Below are 18,756 nucleotides of genomic sequence, written 5' to 3'. Positions count from 1 at the left end.
TTAACGAGTTTGAGAAATAAACTTCGCTTACTTTAAGGTGTGGTTGTTGTTGCATCTTCTGTGTAACTTGAGTGGAATTTGTGGCCACCAGAGTTTTTAAGGCGGGGTTTAGTTTTGATGTTGCCCCCCTACAAAAGAAGAGGAAGGAATCCCCAAGCCAACCTTAGAATCGCCATGAGAAACACTATATCGTTTACCACTTATTTAGCTTTTATTTAAGTCAATTTGTAAACACCAAATTTATTTCTATTTAGTTTAGTACAGACATACCTATCCGCCTCTACTGGCTTCAGCTATTTGCGGGTAGGTATATAACCAGCTTGTAACTATCTGTTTTTAATAAAGTGTTGTTTGTTGATTTGTTTGATGTTTCATATCCCTAAACATCCATAATTCGACAATAACACTTGTTAATTAGCTCCACGTTGAAGGCACTGTATTCGTATTGTGAGAAAATTTAATAATATCTAAATTCGTCGATACTCCCACGCGTTGGGCTTTTCGTCTGAAGTACCCGCTGTTTGGTTTCACTGCAATTCCCTTGCGGAATCTCGAAATAAAGGAGGCTCGTCAATACCTCCAAAACTCAGAGAATTACGAGTGATTTTCCAACTTAAACGAACCATGTTGACTTTGGCTGTGTGACACCCTTTTAAGGACCTTTTTTTACAAGTGGTGGAATTTGCAGTTATATTGAAAAGATTTTGGAAACACCCTCTTGAATTTGTTATTTTAAATTTATTTTTTAAATTTTAAACGTTTAAAAACTGTTTGGACCTTTAATGTGTTTGGCTTTTGAAGGTGAAAAATAGAAAAACAAATTGCATCCACCAGGCCGGAACTCAAATGCACCTAACTGTAAAATTAGCCTTGACCTTTTTTCCTTTATTACAAGAAGCGTCATTGCATATGCGACAAACGTTTAAAAACTTGGTTAAAGGAGGCAATGTGGTATACGCGACGGCCGCTTAAAAAAATGAGTTCAGTTTGGTCTTAAAAATAAAGACAACTGATAAATTCTAACTTTCAGAGGTATTTTAAATTCATTTGATCATTTGTTAAAGCTATAAGTCAGTTTGTTCAACTCAGCACGAAAAAAATTCACCTGTTAAATTCAGAGCAGTTCGACTTTTTCTCTAGTAAGAAACTGGGTATTTAATAATAGATTACATCACAATTTCCCCATCGACCTGACCGCTTCTTGTGGGAAATTGCTCATTCAGAGTGCCATCCTTTTCACTCGACAACTGCAAGGCTTCATTCCATGAGTGAGTAGCCAAGATTATTTTTTCTTACCCTAACCCTATTTTTAACCCTAACCTTCAGTGCGTACTAGTCTAGGAGACGATGTCAATGATTTAATTTACTCATCTGCGTTTCTTAGGAAATATTGAAACATACGCTTTTATCAGGTTTTGAGCCTCATTTTAGTGATATGACTACTCTGTTTTGTACTAGTATGTCAGGCATAAAAGTAAAATTAACTTTCTATTTAAAAAGTAAATAACTATTGACTAAATATTCGCGACACCTGCCACTCGCCATGTTTGAAAAATGTTCCGGCCAATAACCCAATTTGCTTACCTTCAAATTTCGTAATAAGGATCATTTACTATGGAAAGTAATTTGTATATTTGGCTTTATATTTTGCGTTACGAGTGCGTTTTCATGACGTTTTGTGTAGCTATTTCAACTGACGTTGTAGGAAAGCCCACAAGACAATACCTCAAGGCGGTGTGGGTTATTTCTTAACAAATTTATCAAATCTAGCTATATGCCTTACGGCCTTTAAAAAAATATTTCAGAGAAAACTTACTTGTGGTGTTTCCACCCATGCTATGGCATCGGGAACCGCGAAATCGCAGTTAAATTACAAAAGATTTACAGGTACCCGGCTGCATTAACTTATTCTGTGAGGATTTTCCTTTTTTCGCCGTCGGACTAAAACGTTTCTTTTCCGTAGGTGGAAATTTTTCAAATACTTAGCGAAGACCTTTAAAAGTTAACTACTATTTTGGACATTTCCTTAAAGGTTGTTTAAAATATCAAATATCAAAAATGCCACATGTAACAATATCTACTTAAAATTTGGAAGGTGTGAAATGGTCCGTAGACATGTACTCAGTAAAATAGTAAACAAATGCCATTGTCCATTATCTACCACGGTGTTGTTTAGGCCACGTTCTACTAAGTTTTGGTTGGTTGGGTTTTTTCCTGTTCTTTATGATAAAAACCGTTTTGGTTGGTTTCGTTACTTAACGTTTTCAACTCAATACTCGGTTGAAATCCATGGTTAGCACCCACTGACAAGAAAAGAAATGGTGAGGAGGCGATAAGCTAAACATGTAAGTAGTGTACGCTAATTGTCGCTACAAATCGACAACAACAGGCTGATAAAAAATCACGCAAAGCGCCTCCAGAATTTTAAAGAAGAAGTTAGAAAACGAGTGTTTATGGGCTCGATCGCCGACAATTCATATCAGTTTTGGACGGCACTTTCTCAGTTTATTAATTATTAAGATAACAATAAAGTTGTCGCTGAGTTCGTGCTGTGCTGTTCGATCCAATACCTTATCCTAAAGAAGTGTAGTTAAAAAATTATGGAGCATTTTGTATGCAACAGATTTCAACTGAAATGTCACGAAAACTTCTCACAAAAGCTCCCAGACAGTCACGAGGACGATTTTCTTGCTCAGCACTTCTCTTGTTAAAAAAACAAAAAATAGATGGGTAGCGAAAATGTTCAAGCATAAGGTTCAATATATTAAAAGTGTTTTGACTATACAGCCGTGCCGAAAAACATATTTTTTTTTCTATTAGAGAGACTTCAGTAGTGAAAAATGTTACATTACCTTTTGCATATCAGCACGTTTTTGAATTTTTTTTTTTTTTTTTTTTGCAATTTTTAATTGACTAGCAAAGACATCACCTGAATTAAAGAATTTTTTTTGACACATAGCGTTTGCATTTTGGTTAGCCTGGCCTATCATTTGGTGATAAGAAACAAAGCATATTTTTTGGATTATTACCATATTAGCAGTGGTCACATGATCGACCACGCCCTAATTTATGCGACAATATTCGGATTACAACCTGATAATCAGAATCAAACTGCTGTTCATTGTCTTCAAGTCTTCACGTTGCAGAGAATTATCATAATTTAGTCGGGATTTTTTTGAAAGTTTTAAAAGTTAAGTAACTATTTAATGTTTTTGTTCTCGTTCCAGTCCCTCAGTAAGCTAAAAACGTCGTCGGTCACAGAGAGTAAATAATTTTCAAACCCCAAATTAGTTCCCTAGACCCTTACATCAAAGTCATTCATAGAAGGTTACTTGGATGGGAAATTTATTTTTCTAAAATTTTGTAAATTTCAATGAAAATAAATTTAAAATTGGGCGTTGTGTGTCACGTGACATAAGAACACCGTCAGTGAAACCAAAAATGAAACGCTTCTTGTAGATTCTTGAATCTTCCAGCCTTGCAAATCATTGCCGTCAATTCATTATTAAATAGACCCACACCTGCATATACATCAAGAACCTTTTCCTTGATTCACGTCGACTACCTTAGTTAATCTTCGAAAATGCTCAATTCGGTTTCAAGGTCCTTCGTTTTTCAACTCGCTTAGTCGTGAAATTCAAAACAGTGAAAGTATCAGTTTGTTTGGCAAAAGACGTAAAAAAATTCCTTCTTTCTTAGTTAAATTGACTCTTTGTTAAGCTACAAACCTTTTCTTTTTCTTAAAAAAATTAACTGGAATTAAAAAATTAACTTGTATAGTTCATCCTATAGTTCCAAGAAGCCTATAGTTTAATATAATCCCCCGGCTTCTATATAGGCTTCCTCGCCTTTACCACATTTGATCCTGTAAATGATTTAGTAGGGATATTGTAGTAGTAGGAATATTGTATATCATCTTTAATGTATTTATGTTGTTGTATTTCTGGTTAATGGAAAAATGAATGAACGAATGAATGAACGAACGAACGAACGAACGAATGCATGGATGAATGAATGAACGAACGAACGAACGAACGAACGAACGAACGAACGAACGAACGAACGAACGAACGAACGAACGAACGAACGAATGAATGAATGAATGAATGAATGAATGAATGAATGAATGAATGAATGAATGAATGACTGAATGAATGAAAGAAAGAAAGATATCTCCCGAATATTAAATGTACGTTTAAACATACAAATCAAACAATCATAACGCCTGCCAAGTTTACCATCGTGCTCTACCGGAATAATTAAGTGATGACTTAGAGAGATTGCAAAAACGGGAGCTTAGGTTCATCTATCTCGGTCTGTCATACAGCGATGCCTTAGGCCAATCTGGTCTCTGTACACTTTTTGATGAGATTACTACAAATCTAAAGCATAGGCTCCAAAAGCTTCTCCTAGCTAGAAACAATTGCGATTACTCGCTCAGGAACTCGAGGAAGTTCGTTCGTCCCCTTTGCAAGACCGTTTGTTGTAAAAAGGGTTTCGTTAGAAGCTTAGCATACAGTTTATGAACATTTTAGTTAAGTTTTTAACCTTGATTCTATTTTATTCACTTTTATGATTGTTAGTCAAGATGTAATTCAGCCTATGGCTGCAACGTCTGAATAAAGTATCTATTCCATTCTATTCTGTTCTACTCTATTCCAAAGAGAAATTGCTGAGAATCGCAAGTTTTGAACGTGTGCTATTGATACGAGTTGTGTTTGTTTCCTTTTTTAGACAAGATGTTCACCTGTGCTAGATTGTTGTTGTTACTGGTATTTTTATCGGCCTCAACCACAAACCCAACAGGCGAAGCCAGTGCAGGTAAGAGAGTCATTCACAATTTGAACAGTTTTACGGATTATAGCAAATGAAAAAACAAAAACAAAAAAAAAAAAACAAACAAACAAACAAACAAGTTTTATCCATACTTGTTTGCAAGTATTACCTCAAAAACTACCACACTGGGCAGGTTTTCTGTTTCCATTTTCAGCACCATGTGTTACGGAAGATAAAAGCGGAGGAAGCTTGCCAGGAAGTTATGATGTTCCATCACAGGATTGGCTCTCGACTCCTTCAATTGTGGAAATTTCAACGGGTGAGATAAAAATGTTCTGTATTTAACGCCATCCAGTCAGGGTCTTTTTCGTGTTTTGTGCGAAATCGGTCTTCTCGATAACTTAACATAAGGCTATGAGAATTAGAATTAGACAGTAGGTTCAAAAATGTTTCTTGTGAGGTAGGCAATATGACGAGGCAAATACTGTAAAATTTCAATTTGGAGACCATCCTGGATCCGCCATCTTGGATTTCCACATTTTCACCAAAACCTCAGAAGCACGCTTATTAGGAGATTTAGCCAAGAAACACTGACAACAATGTACATTCACAATATTTTCCATACGTCACGATAGGAAGATTATTGTAAAATAGTGTAAGCAATACCTGCTTAAACTAATTGTTTTAAAATGCAGGACAAACGGTAGTAAATTTCATCACAACACCTTCAAGCTTAAGAGGATGCAGCTATAGACCATTTCTCTTTTATTTACCAAACCTCTCAACTTATGCATAGTTCACTGTGTTTGGAAAGCTAGAACAAAGTCGACCCAATTGAAAATGATCGAGACAACCATTTTACAATGCCAGTGAACTGAGCTCGAGAGGATAATCTTGTTAAGTTTCTACTAAGGGAAAAGGTACATAATTTGCTGACTAGTTTTTTAGAACCCCAAAGTTATTTAGGGTCGGAGGCTTTCTGCAGTAAATCCAGAAAACGTTATTGACGCCATTTTGAATTTTCCCGTTAACTGTCAGGCTTTTCGGTCATTTTAACGGTATACGTTGTATTGGATCGTCGAAAGGATCATTTCTCTCACCAGAAAGAAAATATACAAAACAAAAGTTTGAGATTTGACTTGGTTGAAAAAGCTGGTGAAAGCAACTTCTCTAGTTCCAATGGATTTAATATCTGAATAGTGAGTGTAAAATAATATATCTTTTGCATATATCACTACGGCTTGACGCAAGTACACCAATATCACATATATCAATCTACCCAAACCTAAATAACTTCCAAATGAGGACTTCGTGAAAAAGATTAACCTTTATCTTCTATTTAAGGTCATTATCGGGCTATTGGTCGAATAATTCATGCCAATTACTTGAAGGAGCGATTAGCGTTGAAAACATCGGCTTTTGGTGACAGTAAAACTAGTAAGAATGTGAATCTTGTTGAACAGCTGGAAATTCTTACAGATACACTTTATATACAGGTAAGATCCTTCTGCATACAGTACCTCATCTTCCTTGCACCGTGCAATTTTATGTGTTGTCTATTTCTTTAATTGATGGCTTGGTTCCTTGGTTCGTTGGTTCCTCCCTCCCTCCCACGTGCACCTTCCTTCCCTTCCGCCTTCCCTCCCTCCCTCCCACTCTTCCTTCCTCCATCTTTTTACTGCCTGTCTGTGTCTATCTGTGTAGTTCTATCCTTTGTTGAAACTTATATCAAATTTTCAATCCTTGAATTTTTTATGAAAAGACTTAGTGGTTAAAAGTGTCTTTTTTTTTTCAACCTTTTAAAACAACAAAAGCAACCTTTTTTCCGGTTTTATCGCGAGGACTATACATGCATCTTATAAATAGGAAAAATTAACCCAGATATTTAAATAATACTATAAAAAGACGTTGAAAGCTACTTACACACTAACAGTTTTTCTGTGAGAGCACTGTGTGCTCTTTCTTGTAATTTATTTGGTATTGTTGTCTTTCAAGCCTTAATTCGTGTAATATTACGTTCTTTTTCCTTTTGTATTTGTAACAATAGTATTCTTGAATATTTAATAACAATTAAAATTTAACAATTTATAGAAAAACGTTGAAATTTATGGAGTAAAAAATGTCAAAATATACGCAAGGGAGATTGTGTCCACCCCAGGAGCCAAGCTATCTTTCACTGCTCCAGATCGACCAGAAGCTTATACAAGTCCAGCGACTACTGGAAACAACGGGAATGGTAATCCGGGCAAAGATGGTGATCATGGTGTTAACGGCCCTAAGGGTAAGTTTTAGAGTGACGGACAGTACAAACAGACTAAGCCTCCTTTTATAAATGGTTGTACGCTCCGCGTATTCCGGGATGGTCTAAAAAACTCGAGTGCTAGAATAGATGACAGCAAGGATGCAATGAGGTGATATTGATCACGGCGTTAAAGGAAGGAGTTCACGTTTCAGCGCATGTGCATTTTACTTTCTTATCAACTCTTTAGCCTTAAAAATCCCACTCATATGTACTTCAGTAATCACGTTCTATAATAAGTCCAAGCAAAATGACTGATGACCAAAATTCAAAGAAAATGCTACTGGATTGTACTCAGATTGTACTCACGGTTGATGTGTTTACAGTTATTTGCGTGCGAAATAACGCAATCATATGAAAAAAAAAAATAACCACCCGAGTTACCTATTCCCTTCCGAATGGTTCATAAACAACGAATTAAATTACATACCGAGCAAAGGCGAAAAAAGTATTTCGATTCATGGACATGCACAGAACCGTGAACCCCCCCCCCCCCTCCCCCTTTAAGTTGTCACGAAAGGTAAGCGAGAAGGGCCTAAGATGAACCGTAAGGAAAAACAATGGCAGAGGACGACATTCGGCTTGCTGGAAAATCTTCATTCCGCTGGCTTACAGCGAATGTATTAAATTCCTTGCTTTTTTACATTTGAACATTAGATTTGTGGTGAAATAAAATAGAGAAAAAAAAACTTTGACGCGTAGAAATATTTCTGCGAGCACTTGAAGTCGCGAAATTTATCTTGCTGTTAAAAGGAAAACTTAAATCTTTGAAATGTAAAAATGTAGATGAAAGAGAACTTATTATTATTACGGTTTCTTTTCCATAACAATGACACGACTTCAATTTTCAGATTGATGAATTGGGTTCGGAGATGACTGGTGAGGCCAAGCCGGACTCTGAAGCAAGCTAAAATTCAAACAACTCGTACATAAAAAAGAAAAACAAATCGCACGGCTGGGCCTTTACCGTACGAATAACCTGCCCACCCCAAAACAGTTTGTTACAGTACAAGTAACTATCTGTGCAGATATAGCGCCATTTTTGTACTACCTTCAGGCTCTATTAATGGAGTAGGATAATGACTTGTTATATTAATAACTCAAAAGAAGTAAATTGGAATGATGGAAATTGAGAACTCCCTCCATCTCTTTGATCGATTTCCTTCGTTTTGGTATCACGGAACAATGTCAGAATCCTGGGAATTGTTTGGAACTTAGCCGCATCTTAATTTTAATTTTCAGTCGCGATTTTCTGTGACGTCATCACTGGCAATTTAAAGGTAACCTCTAATGGAGGAAATGGACAAAAGGGACAAGATGGCGGCAAAGGTGGCAAGGGGCGAGACAACTGGGATGATGTAAGGGTATTCATTGTTTTTCGAATCATTTGACAGTTACAAGTCAAATGTATAAGAATAATGTGTTGTTCAGTCATTGGCCATCTCAACTCTAAGGGTATAAAACGAATTCACAAAATGACCAACTCCCAGTTACCTTTATAGTAACCAAATGACCGCTGAAAGAAATGCTTTGTCCATCATCATCATCATTATCAAGATGAGTTTCCCGCCGAGATGGTGAAGTAGATGGCAAAAGACCTGTGAGAAACAGACTTTAGAGTTTGTTTGTTTCGATGGTTTCTCACCAATTTCGTCCTTTCAATAGAGTGATGACAGGACTGGAGCAGACTGCACTTCACAGCGTTATCATTATTGCCGCGATGTAGCTGGAAGAGCTGGAAAAAGGGGGCATAGGGGAGGAAATGGGGGCAACGCCGGACAATCAGGTAGAGGTCGAAGAAAGTCCTCTACTAAGTAATATATTAGTGCGCTTTGATTAAAACAGAGGTAGGACCAGACAACAGCATAGATTCCAGACAACCAGAGGACAGTTTCAAGTAAATGTTCCACACGCATAACAAATTTAACGGAGTAACCCTGACCAGAAGGAAAGAGAATCTTCCAACATTGACAAAGGAGGCTGGTATATTCACTCGGAGAAGGAAAGGCCACTCTTTGTTAACAATAAAAACAACAACAACAACAACAATATGGTAAAGCTAATTTGACGGGAAGCAAAGTCAGAATTTTTTTTCCTCTCTCTACGATGAATAGAACAAAATGTATTTGACGACACATTTCATTTTTGTATCTCGCATGTCGGGATTTTTATGCATTTTAAAAAACTCAAGTAGACTGTTATTTAGAAGATATAAAAATAACTTTTTCACCACGCATCTTTGCCAATTCTTGTTTTGAATTTCCCCTCAGAATTAGGAAGCAATCAGGATCCCCTGCCCCTAACATGCCCGTCCTTCACCACAATCATAAAGCACCAAATAATCTCAAACAATTGTGAGACCTTCCATGGCAGAGTGCATAAGAATTTCTAAGTAGCAAGAACTAAAAGAGATATACCAATGTTTGTACCTAAAATGCTTGTAGGAAATGGTGGAGATGCTGGGGCTGTAAAGGTGCGCTACAGAACAATTAATGGGAACTTTCAATTGAAGACCTGCGCAGGAGTAGGAGCCCCAGCAACCAGAAACGGAGCAGGAGGGAGAGGTAATATGATTTATGCACCCCGTAAGAATAATATTCAGTAACAAATACATTCAATTTGACCGCTCATGTGTACTCGATCTGATGATATAAGGACATGACCAAACAAAGTGTCATGAAATGACACGGGCCAGTTATTAAAAGACAGTTTAGACAGTGTTTAAGAAAACCGCGTTCTAAGCCATTTTCAGTTTTGCCAACAGTCATATCTAAACATTGTCTCCCGCTGACAGTAAGAAAAAGGCTTGCTTCCCAGACTAGAAAACTATTTATCTACTTAAAATAAACCAGTTATTCACTGACTCCGTTTAAATAATTGGCCCCACGTATCTGTTGAAATTCTATCTATAACACAAAAGACAACAATGTTTACCTCGTCAGGGTGAGGCTAAGCGTAACCTTTTCGGAAAGCATACTGAGATCTCAACAAGAAAGGTTTTGGTCAATATAGCGCATTTAAATGAGCCAAACCAGACCAAATTTAAATGGCCCAAAAGTCATCTGCTAACAAAGAGGTTTTTAAAGAAATAATCACTTCTTGAATTTAATTTTATTCAGTTCATTTTGTGATAAGTATCTTGTTCTGAAATTTTCTCTTCGTCTGTTTATGTTACATCGTTTGCTGCTAGCTCTACCAAACAAGTCTCCCGTTATACTGGCAGCCAGAACGCAAATCAATATGCAAGAAAGTGACTGTTTGGAAGTCGTTTCCAACTGAATTGACGAGAGTTTGTGTTCTTCTTTAAACGTAACTATGAATTTGCTATAACTACCAACTTTCACTTAATGAGTTGTGTGTTACTTCCCATTGCAGGCGGTGCAGGTAGTGGAGGCGGAAGAGGAAGGGAATGCTACCAGGATGGGGCGATTTGGTCACGCAAATGCAAGCCCACTGGGGAATATACTCGAAGAGGTCCAAGAGGACCAACTGGATACAGTGGAAGCCCAGGAAAAGGTAAGACAAAAAATTGTTACACATAACTCCACCATGGTTCTCATTGAAGGGGTACTGCCACTTAGTTTTAGTGTCACTAAGAATAACCCCAAAACATATTTGTTTCAATGGAATCTTTAAAAAAAATTGTTGAGTTTTGTTAACAATAACCTTACCAGTGCGCAGAAACAACTATTAATTGTACTTAGCTGCGGATGGCTAGGATGGAAGTTCATTGCAACTTGAAAAATTGGCCAACTTGTACCAGTTTTTCTTGAATTTTCTGCGTATTTTAGACAAGGCATTAGAAACTGATTATAGTTCGTTTTTCCTTGGAGAAAAACCTTAAAATTTTCTTTCCGATGTTGCAAAAGTAATTTTCGTTTTACAAATAAACCAGGTTCAAATATTTAACGGTTTTGACCAGAATGCAGTAAATCGCCTAGACAGTGCCCCTTTAAGCCCAGGATATCCGATCAAGCATTTTTTTTATGCAATGGGCAAAAAAAAAACCCAACTCCATCACTTGATACTTATTAATGAGATTAAACTGACTGCCCACTTTTAATATATTTTTTTTCTTTTCTAAGACTACATACCACACCTGCATTTGTACGGCTGCTCTCGTTTACCTTATCCCGTAATAATATTGATCTTAAAGAAAAGAAATATAGTCATAGACAATATTGATTTCGTCAGTTAAACCACACAGAAATTTCCTTTAACCGCGGAACCAGCTTGTTTCTTTAGTAACTAACTCTAATGGGAATGAGTAACTGTTCCCTCATCCTTCCGATTAAGGGAAATGTTTGCAACCATCAGTACTTTTGGCGCTTAGTTTTATGCATGGAACTTAGTGAGCGGCAACCGTTTATTAACATCGAGGTATCTATTATGTTTTTAGCTCGAAATACGCAGGGAGATAATGGCGCAGTTCAGCAATCTCTCATTCAACATGGGTCATTGGAGAAAGCAAATAAACGAAGCTTCCCATTGGAGCTGATCAGAATCATGGAGAGAAAGGCCGTAGACTTGTTGCTAACCAGCTCTGATAATAAAGGCAGGGACATCTTAACATTTATAGTCAGCTTGACGGAGGGAAGGAGTGAACTGGTGCGGTTTAAAAAAGGTTAGCTTTTTGTGTACCGTTTAAGATGATAGGCGGCATATTTTGCAGACACCTTAAGTTAAATACAAACTCGAGTTAATTCAAGTCCTGCTCATTATTTCTGATTTGTAACGTCCTTTTTGAAAACCTAATGATCCCTTCGTTTGACGACGCTGTATCTGGTTCCATCTTAGTCGTGCTGATGGAAATTGTCAGACAAAAAAGGACTTTTTAATGTGATTAAATGGAAGTGGTAGTTACACAAAATTGCCAGTTCTTATCTGACGCATCTTTGCCTAAGTTTCAGTTGGTGTTCTGTGAGCAACTACTCTTCTAAAACTTATTAAAAATTCATGAAGAGGAAATAAAGGAAATCAAATGAAACACTCTTTCTCCTGTTTGATATATTACTTCATTTAATTTTCAGATGCACAGAGAAGGCTTAATTATTTAGGAATAGGAGGCTACAACATATTTGGAAAGAACAAATTCTTTGCTCCTCGCGTCAGGTGGAGTACCCTTGAAACAAGAGTGCGAAGGGCTCACGATGCAGCTAAAGATTATGAGGATGCTTTCAACAATGTTATACAGATCAAAAATGTTGACTCAAACTTCAACCGGGTCAGTGTTCCGGATACTGATTTTGTTCTCTAGATAGACTGTCGCAGTTACAGTACAAGCCTTCGACTGATTTCTCTACATTCCGTAACTGCAGTCTGCAGTCAACTATTCCGTTCATTATTAGCATGGAGTCAAAGAAGTGTAATCTGGAGTAACATCTTCAAAAACCATACCCTGACTTATCCACAGTCTAACCTATTGTTCTAAGTTACCTCAGCATACTAAGATATCTTGTCTTGCATCTTTTCCACCCTTATGTGGGCGACTTTTACAAAATTATATCAGTCCTGAAAGTTTACAGAGTATTCAAAGCTTTAGGTTCTTTAGATGCTCGTACAAAAGTCAATGAAGTGCACCTAATACTTTGATTATTTGAACATTTTTCTAACTGCTTATTTAATGACAATGATATATTATTCTAGAAAGTGACACTGGCATACTCGGAAAAAAGAAGTCCGAGTGATGCTATCAGGAGTCAAACCTAAGACCTTCCGATTACTAGTTCGGATGCTCTACCACTGAGATGTTCATTTGATATACACATGAATTTCCATGTCTTTACGTAAATGTATTTTTTTATTTATAGATGGCGGTAGCAATGTCGCGAATCACAAAGACATCCGTTAAAGGAGAAAGAACGCGACTTGAGATGGCCAGAACAATTGCTCAAAGTGAGAAGAGGTTGAAAATCAAGGTAACTCCTGGGAAACTGATTAATCAACCAGTCCGTGCTTCAGAAAGGTTGTGCTGCCGACTGTGAGAATGATTGTTTAGAACCTACGGCATCCCGTTTGCCATAGAAACATAGTTGAAAATTTAAGTATTGGGTTTTGTAACTCAGATCTGGAACACAGAAAATTTAAGACCTATTTAGAGGTTTTTGTTTTATGCAATTGGTCACCAAGGTAATTGTACATTTCCAATGTCGCATTAAAGGGGTACCTTTGTTATATTACGAGATCGTGAAATGAAGGGGGTTTTTCGGACGAGGAAATTTCTGACCAGTTGTTTCCAAACAAAGTTGCAGGAGCCAGATTCATAGTCCGTAGGTCCCAGATTTTAGTTTTGTTCGGCAATTGGCTAGGGCTGTTCTCCGTAGGTCAGTGTTCAAATCCTCGTCCACGGTTTGAGCCATTTGGCCTGCCTCCGAAAAGTTGGGATTTTTAACTTGGTATGTTTCAGTTGGATTATATGTTTCCATAATTTGAGTGTGGGGTCTCTAAAATAGCTTAGGTTTCTAAGTACTCGTTTACTTTAAACAATGTGAGCTCATTGTGTCTGTTCATGCACATTCCTAGTAGAGAGTCCGATTTTTCTTATTTTCTATCTTCTGCTCACAGGCGATTAAAACACTAGAGGAAGAGATGGAAAGTATTGTAAAAAGATTCCCGACCTTACTAAAGGACACGTACAAGAAAGGAAAGTTCAACAAAAATGACCTTATAGCTATGCTGCAGGGTATCACAGGATTTGCAAAAGCAATTGCATCCAGGAACCCTATGGATTTCATTGATGCAGCTCTTGATGTTGCCTCATCTTTCGCTGGAAAAGCATGTCTGAAGACCCTTGACAAATACCTAGGCAGTGTCAGGAAATGGCTGACGTTTGGACAAAAGTACATAGCTCTAACTGATTCCAGTGACTTAGACTTTGATCAAGTGGCCGTGTCTTCAGTACCCGAGATCATGCAGGTAACAGGTTTTTGTCAGTATTTACTTTAGCCTTGTGTCACGTTGCTGTGTGTGCATAATTATTTGTTTAACTCGTGCCTTGTTTGTGTTTGCATTGTATTAAATAATCTTCGTTTACTCAGGTTGCTAGCGGGTCAACCAGTGAAGTTACAGTGACGTAGTATTTCATGCACGAACATTAATAAGAATTTCACATTGTTTGACAGTGATAACTAGTATCGCGAACAGTTACAATTTGATCGCTGATTTTGCTAACCGTTACTTTCTTTTAGGCGAAACTGGAGATGAACAAGGAAAAGTTTGCCGCGGAATTGGTGTGTCTGCTAGAGGTGGCCTCCTTAGAGAGCGATGTTGCAGACTTAAAAGCGGCAATAGAGTCATTTTTTATTGCAGGATCAGCCCGTATCGACTTGATAGCAAAAGTTATGGACCTGGATAATGACATTGGAGGTTACAACTTCGACATTCCAGTTCTTCAAGACACCGAGAACGCAATTGCTAAGATTGGAAAATCACCAGGTACTCTTGCAGTTTGTTTCAATCAGGGAAAGTGATTAAATTCCCTTCGGTCAGTTTTAATAGTAATGTTCTAGTACATATACCCTAATGGTTAATTGAAGAACTGGCAATCAGACACAGCCGTCTTTGAAGTTGGTTGAAGTCGGTTCTGCAATTTACGTTGGGAGTACTACGACCGTGCACAAACAACTCAATATCTTATCAGGAACGTTTCTAGTGGTCAGTAGCTCCGAGGCATTTCGAACTCTGTTGTGGTTTATATCCAGCTAATGCCGTAAATGATATAAAAAACATATAACAAATAACCTTGTATAGCTCCATAACCATTGTCTTTTACTTTAACTATCTAATGGTGTCGCTTAGTTTTTGTCTCAAGAAGGTCATTTGAGAGACATGATCTTGTTGACATTTTGTTTGCGCCCACAGAATTTTGTAGTAGCATCTCTCTAAATTTATATCTGGCATTTTTACCTTCAAGATGCCCCTATCAGCAAAAAGCTCCAGCAAACCTTCACTGAAAATCTTCTCCGCTCATACGAAGAACTGGAACGATCATTTATGAAGAAAATCTACCAATTCTACAAGGCTATCGAGTTCCGTACATTGTGGGTAGGAAATAATCCACTAACGTCTTTCCGAAGAGTGGCCAGTGAGAGTGCAACGGGAACGAAGACTCTTGTTGGAGTGGTTGAACTCACCAAAGCGCTTACAAAAGTGAACCAGTTAAAAGACAAGGCAGTGGATTGTTTCAGTAGACACATATTCACCACCAATGTACAAAAGTGGAGTTTTGATGAAGTCAAAAACAAAGGGGTATGTTTCTGTTTATTAAGGTTTGGTGTGTGTCCTGTTTCTTACATGCTGTTGCGGTTTCGCTGGTTAATCCGAAGGACCTCATCCATTTCAAAATAACTGTGAGAAGTCATCCACAAAGGCACCGCTACGTAGGCTGCACAAAGAAATCAAAACCGAACGCTGCTCATTTACCATGTTATATCAGGGTTTGTTTTACCCACTCATTGCCCTTAGTTGTTGTACATAGTGGTCCTTCTTACAGTGCCATATGCCTTACATTTACGAAACACCCACACTCGGACGTAAATAGTATAATTGCAATTGTGTCCAACTATGATGTCATGGGATCGCTTAAGCAGTCTGATGACTTGATAGAAGTCCAATCAAAACTTCAACTTATAGGCGAGTCTCGCTTAAGTTCTCAATAAAATTATACGTTGCTAACACAAACGTATCGGTTTGTTTCTACCCTTTAGATGTTTCAGCAACTTGGTTCGAACGGAAAAACAACATTCAGCATTAATATAAGCGAAAGTTGTGGAACGTGCTACAACGTGCGAATGCTAAAGGTAAGAGTAACTGAACACATCTCCATTTTTTTGCTATTTAGCAGACTTTCAGCACAAGGCTACTGAGCCACTAGCTCTTTTGTTAGATATACCGAGTAAAAAACGTGGAACAAATTGTCTTGTTTTTTCTTACCGTCAAAATTTTCAGCCGTTCATTTTATTCTCTTTTTTTTTTTTGTCAGCTATATATGGAGCTTTTTGGCCCCGATGAGCAACCTGCCAATGTTCCCTCCAGGGTTCATCTTAAACTTCGTCATCGAAACAGTTCTTATTTTCGTGCTGGCGACAATACCATCAAGAAATACGTTCAACAACTCGAACCCAGGTCGATTGAGTTTGATCGGCTCACCATCACTGACGAGAAGACGTGCCGGGAGAGGAAACGATTAGGACAAGATACAGGTATTAATAGCTTGCTGTCATCTTATTTTGGCTAAGTCATCAAACCACACTTTCCACCTTTTGTTCTTTATTTTGTTTTGAGGGATAATCTTTCTCATCCTAAAAATCGCTGCATGGACGGGTGAGAAGAGCCAACCTTCTATAATTTGATTTGGAAATTTCCTGCACTTGCATGTAAATTACCGTATGATGAAAGATCAATCTAAATTTAACGAAACCAGCTGTTTGTTATCAAACTTTTCTCGTTTTGGTTGTCGTATAAAATGCCGAGAGCCTCTGTATTATTCTTTCCGCTGTTGCTCTGCTGCTTCTGACTATTCATTCTTGGTGATATGGACAAGATGAATGGATATTTGCTTGATTAGATCACCTCTTTAACTTTCTGCGTCGAAACAATGGAACACGATGACGAATCCTAGAATCAAGCACCGAACAAAATAAAATTGATTGCTATCCATGTATGGCTTAGACATGAGGACAGACGACGAGAAGAATAACTGAACCTCATCATTTCAACGACGCCAAAAACTAGTATTTATCCATGTGGCGCCAGTGTCTTCCCCCTCCAAAAGTTACAAGGAAATGAATTTTCTTCGTTCTCAACAGGACATTATTGCATGACTAGAGGGGATAATCGCTGGACGTCTATGTGCAGTGATCCACTGGCCAGTAGAAGTGACGCTTTCTTGGGAGCAGATGAATGCATCAGTCCATTTGGTATTTATGAGCTAGAAATACCTATCAATAAAGATCTGGCGTGTGGAGGCAGCAGGATAACAACCTTCAACTGCAAAGACCTTGACGTAAGTGCAACATTGCGCTCTACAACAAAACAAGGGCAGATGCGATTAACTTCTTTTAAAAATCGAAATTCAAATTACACGCCTAACAAAAAACTTTCAAGTGGCTCTCGAAAGTCGGTTTAGGTACTACGGTCTTAGATTACTTCCTCGATGACCGGAATTGCCATATTATTAACGTGGGAGTTAAAAACATGATCGTTAAATGCGAGGTCTTTCTTTCCGCTAAATATAATATAGTTGTAGCTGGTTTCTCGATATCCTTGGATACTATTCAGGTTAGCACTCGAAACAAGAGTAAGGCGAGTATATTCAATACTGTATTCAAAGAAATTCTTATTTCAAAGAAGCCGAATTTTGTAATCCAAAGAATGTCACTATTTTGTTGAAATTCACTCATACGGAAATCTGTAGTCAAGCCGTTTATGTGTTTTCCACTCGTTTGTCTATAGTTTCAGTGTGAGCACTACCTTGAATGATAACGTCACAAAACAAGCCTTGGACGGCAACGTCATAATATCGACAGCAAAATTGATGTTGTAAAAGAATGCCATCGTACTTGGCCCAACCTCACCACAAATATAAAAGTCTAGTCTAGTCGTTAGTTAATCCCTGAATACAGTTACTTCATTTTCTCCACTACTTGTCGTGGGAATAAGCCAAACACATTTAATATACATTTTCCACAATGCGTTGTTTTATATCAATTTTTCCACAGCTGACAAAGTTCACAAAGATGAACGTCTGGACGTATGTCTATTTATGGTCTGGCCAGTATCCCACGGGACCAACCGACCACATGTGCAACAGACCTGTGTTAAGGCTCAATCAAACAGCTATAGCCACAGAGTGAGTTCCACTGGTCCAGATGAAGAGTAAAATTCAGTATTCAACGCCCTTGATTCTCTTTATTGTCATTCGCCTGATGTAATTAACAATTATTCCACGAGCGCGCGTTAGATATGAGATGATAGATAGTATAAGTGATATTTCCAAATAATAGGTCTGTATAAGCTTTCTGTTCTTATTCTTGAGTATAGAGGGTTTTTATGGAGACCATATTGGAATAATAATAATAATAATAATAAAAATAATAATAATAATAATAATAATAATAATAATAATAATAATAATAATAATAATAATAATAATAATAATAAAATATATGATTTTCCTTTGGGAAATAAAATACAGATTTATGCAAATATTTGTAATTATTCTGTACCTCCAACAAGACCGCCTTAAAAACCGTCTTTTGTCGCTTTACATATTTTATCCCTGCTTAAATATTATGATATGTTATCTATGACAAAGATAACTTGCGGTAGAAACATATATTAAGGTAACACAATTGACGATGTCGAGATTTGTAATCATCGATGCAATTCCATGCCGATTTTTATTCAATGTTACCCGTTCTGCATGTTGTGTTTGCTTTCTCAGCCAAAGGCTAGACTTGATGCAAAATTTGAGACTACTCTGTAAGCGTAGAAGAGGTGAGATTGATATCTAGGCTCTTCCGTTATTTGTATAATTTTTTTTAGTGTCAGTAAAGCACCGAATTTATGCATCGATTCACTGCACCACTCAGCGAACCTCCAAGCTGATCGCCAATCTCGTACCCAGAGTCCTCAGGCTCTTTGGCCAGCGGTTAGTCGCCAGGAGAGACTCTGGGGACATC

At 37.6% G+C, this 18,756-nt stretch overlaps 2 protein-coding genes across 2 annotated transcripts in view; both read left to right on the top strand.

The window, feature by feature from the left end:
• The window catches only part of LOC146451359 (uncharacterized), a 132,307-nt gene extending 121,388 nt beyond the window's left edge, over nucleotides 1–10,919 (top strand). The window contains exons 2-10 of the mRNA XM_085099214.1: nucleotides 4,735–4,821; nucleotides 4,991–5,095; nucleotides 6,121–6,272; nucleotides 6,868–7,057; nucleotides 8,318–8,433; nucleotides 8,741–8,861; nucleotides 9,520–9,639; nucleotides 10,451–10,591; nucleotides 10,867–10,919. Coding sequence (XP_084955340.1) covers nucleotides 4,740–4,821; nucleotides 4,991–5,095; nucleotides 6,121–6,272; nucleotides 6,868–7,057; nucleotides 8,318–8,433; nucleotides 8,741–8,861; nucleotides 9,520–9,639; nucleotides 10,451–10,591; nucleotides 10,867–10,919 — 1,080 coding nt within the window. The 5' untranslated portion in view covers nucleotides 4,735–4,739. The remainder of the gene's footprint in view (nucleotides 1–4,734; nucleotides 4,822–4,990; nucleotides 5,096–6,120; nucleotides 6,273–6,867; nucleotides 7,058–8,317; nucleotides 8,434–8,740; nucleotides 8,862–9,519; nucleotides 9,640–10,450; nucleotides 10,592–10,866) is intronic.
• On the top strand, nucleotides 9,524–18,139 carry LOC146451358 (uncharacterized). The gene is made up of 12 exons (XM_085099167.1): nucleotides 9,524–9,639; nucleotides 10,451–10,591; nucleotides 11,475–11,699; nucleotides 12,106–12,299; nucleotides 12,886–12,993; nucleotides 13,640–13,990; nucleotides 14,263–14,509; nucleotides 14,988–15,322; nucleotides 15,781–15,873; nucleotides 16,056–16,275; nucleotides 16,882–17,078; nucleotides 17,794–18,139. Exons 3-12 carry the CDS (start codon nucleotides 11,582–11,584, stop codon nucleotides 17,926–17,928), a joined length of 1,998 nt encoding a protein of 665 aa, XP_084955293.1. The 5' UTR covers nucleotides 9,524–9,639; nucleotides 10,451–10,591; nucleotides 11,475–11,581; the 3' UTR covers nucleotides 17,929–18,139.
• Nucleotides 18,140–18,756: the final 617 nt, after the last annotated feature.

Source organism: Pavona decussata, unplaced genomic scaffold (genome assembly GCF_977016875.1).
Source record: "Pavona decussata unplaced genomic scaffold, jaPavDecu1.1 SCAFFOLD_390, whole genome shotgun sequence".
In the NCBI taxonomy this organism is placed as follows: Eukaryota; Metazoa; Cnidaria; class Anthozoa; order Scleractinia; family Agariciidae; genus Pavona; species Pavona decussata.
This window is presented reverse-complemented; position numbering and strand designations above follow the sequence as displayed.

What these genes read in the sequence shown, in the direction of transcription:
- LOC146451358 (XM_085099167.1), top strand. Translation starts at nt 11,582, where the DNA reads ATGGAGAGAAAGGCCGTAGACTTGTTGCTAACCAGCTCTGATAATAAA. An exon ending in CAGTACCCGAGATCATGCAG is followed by an intron (nt 13,991 to 14,262) that starts GTAACAGGTTTT and finishes ACTTTCTTTTAG; the next exon opens with GCGAAACTGGAGATGAACAA. An exon ending in ACAACGTGCGAATGCTAAAG is followed by an intron (nt 15,874 to 16,055) that starts GTAAGAGTAACT and finishes TTTTTTTGTCAG; the next exon opens with CTATATATGGAGCTTTTTGG.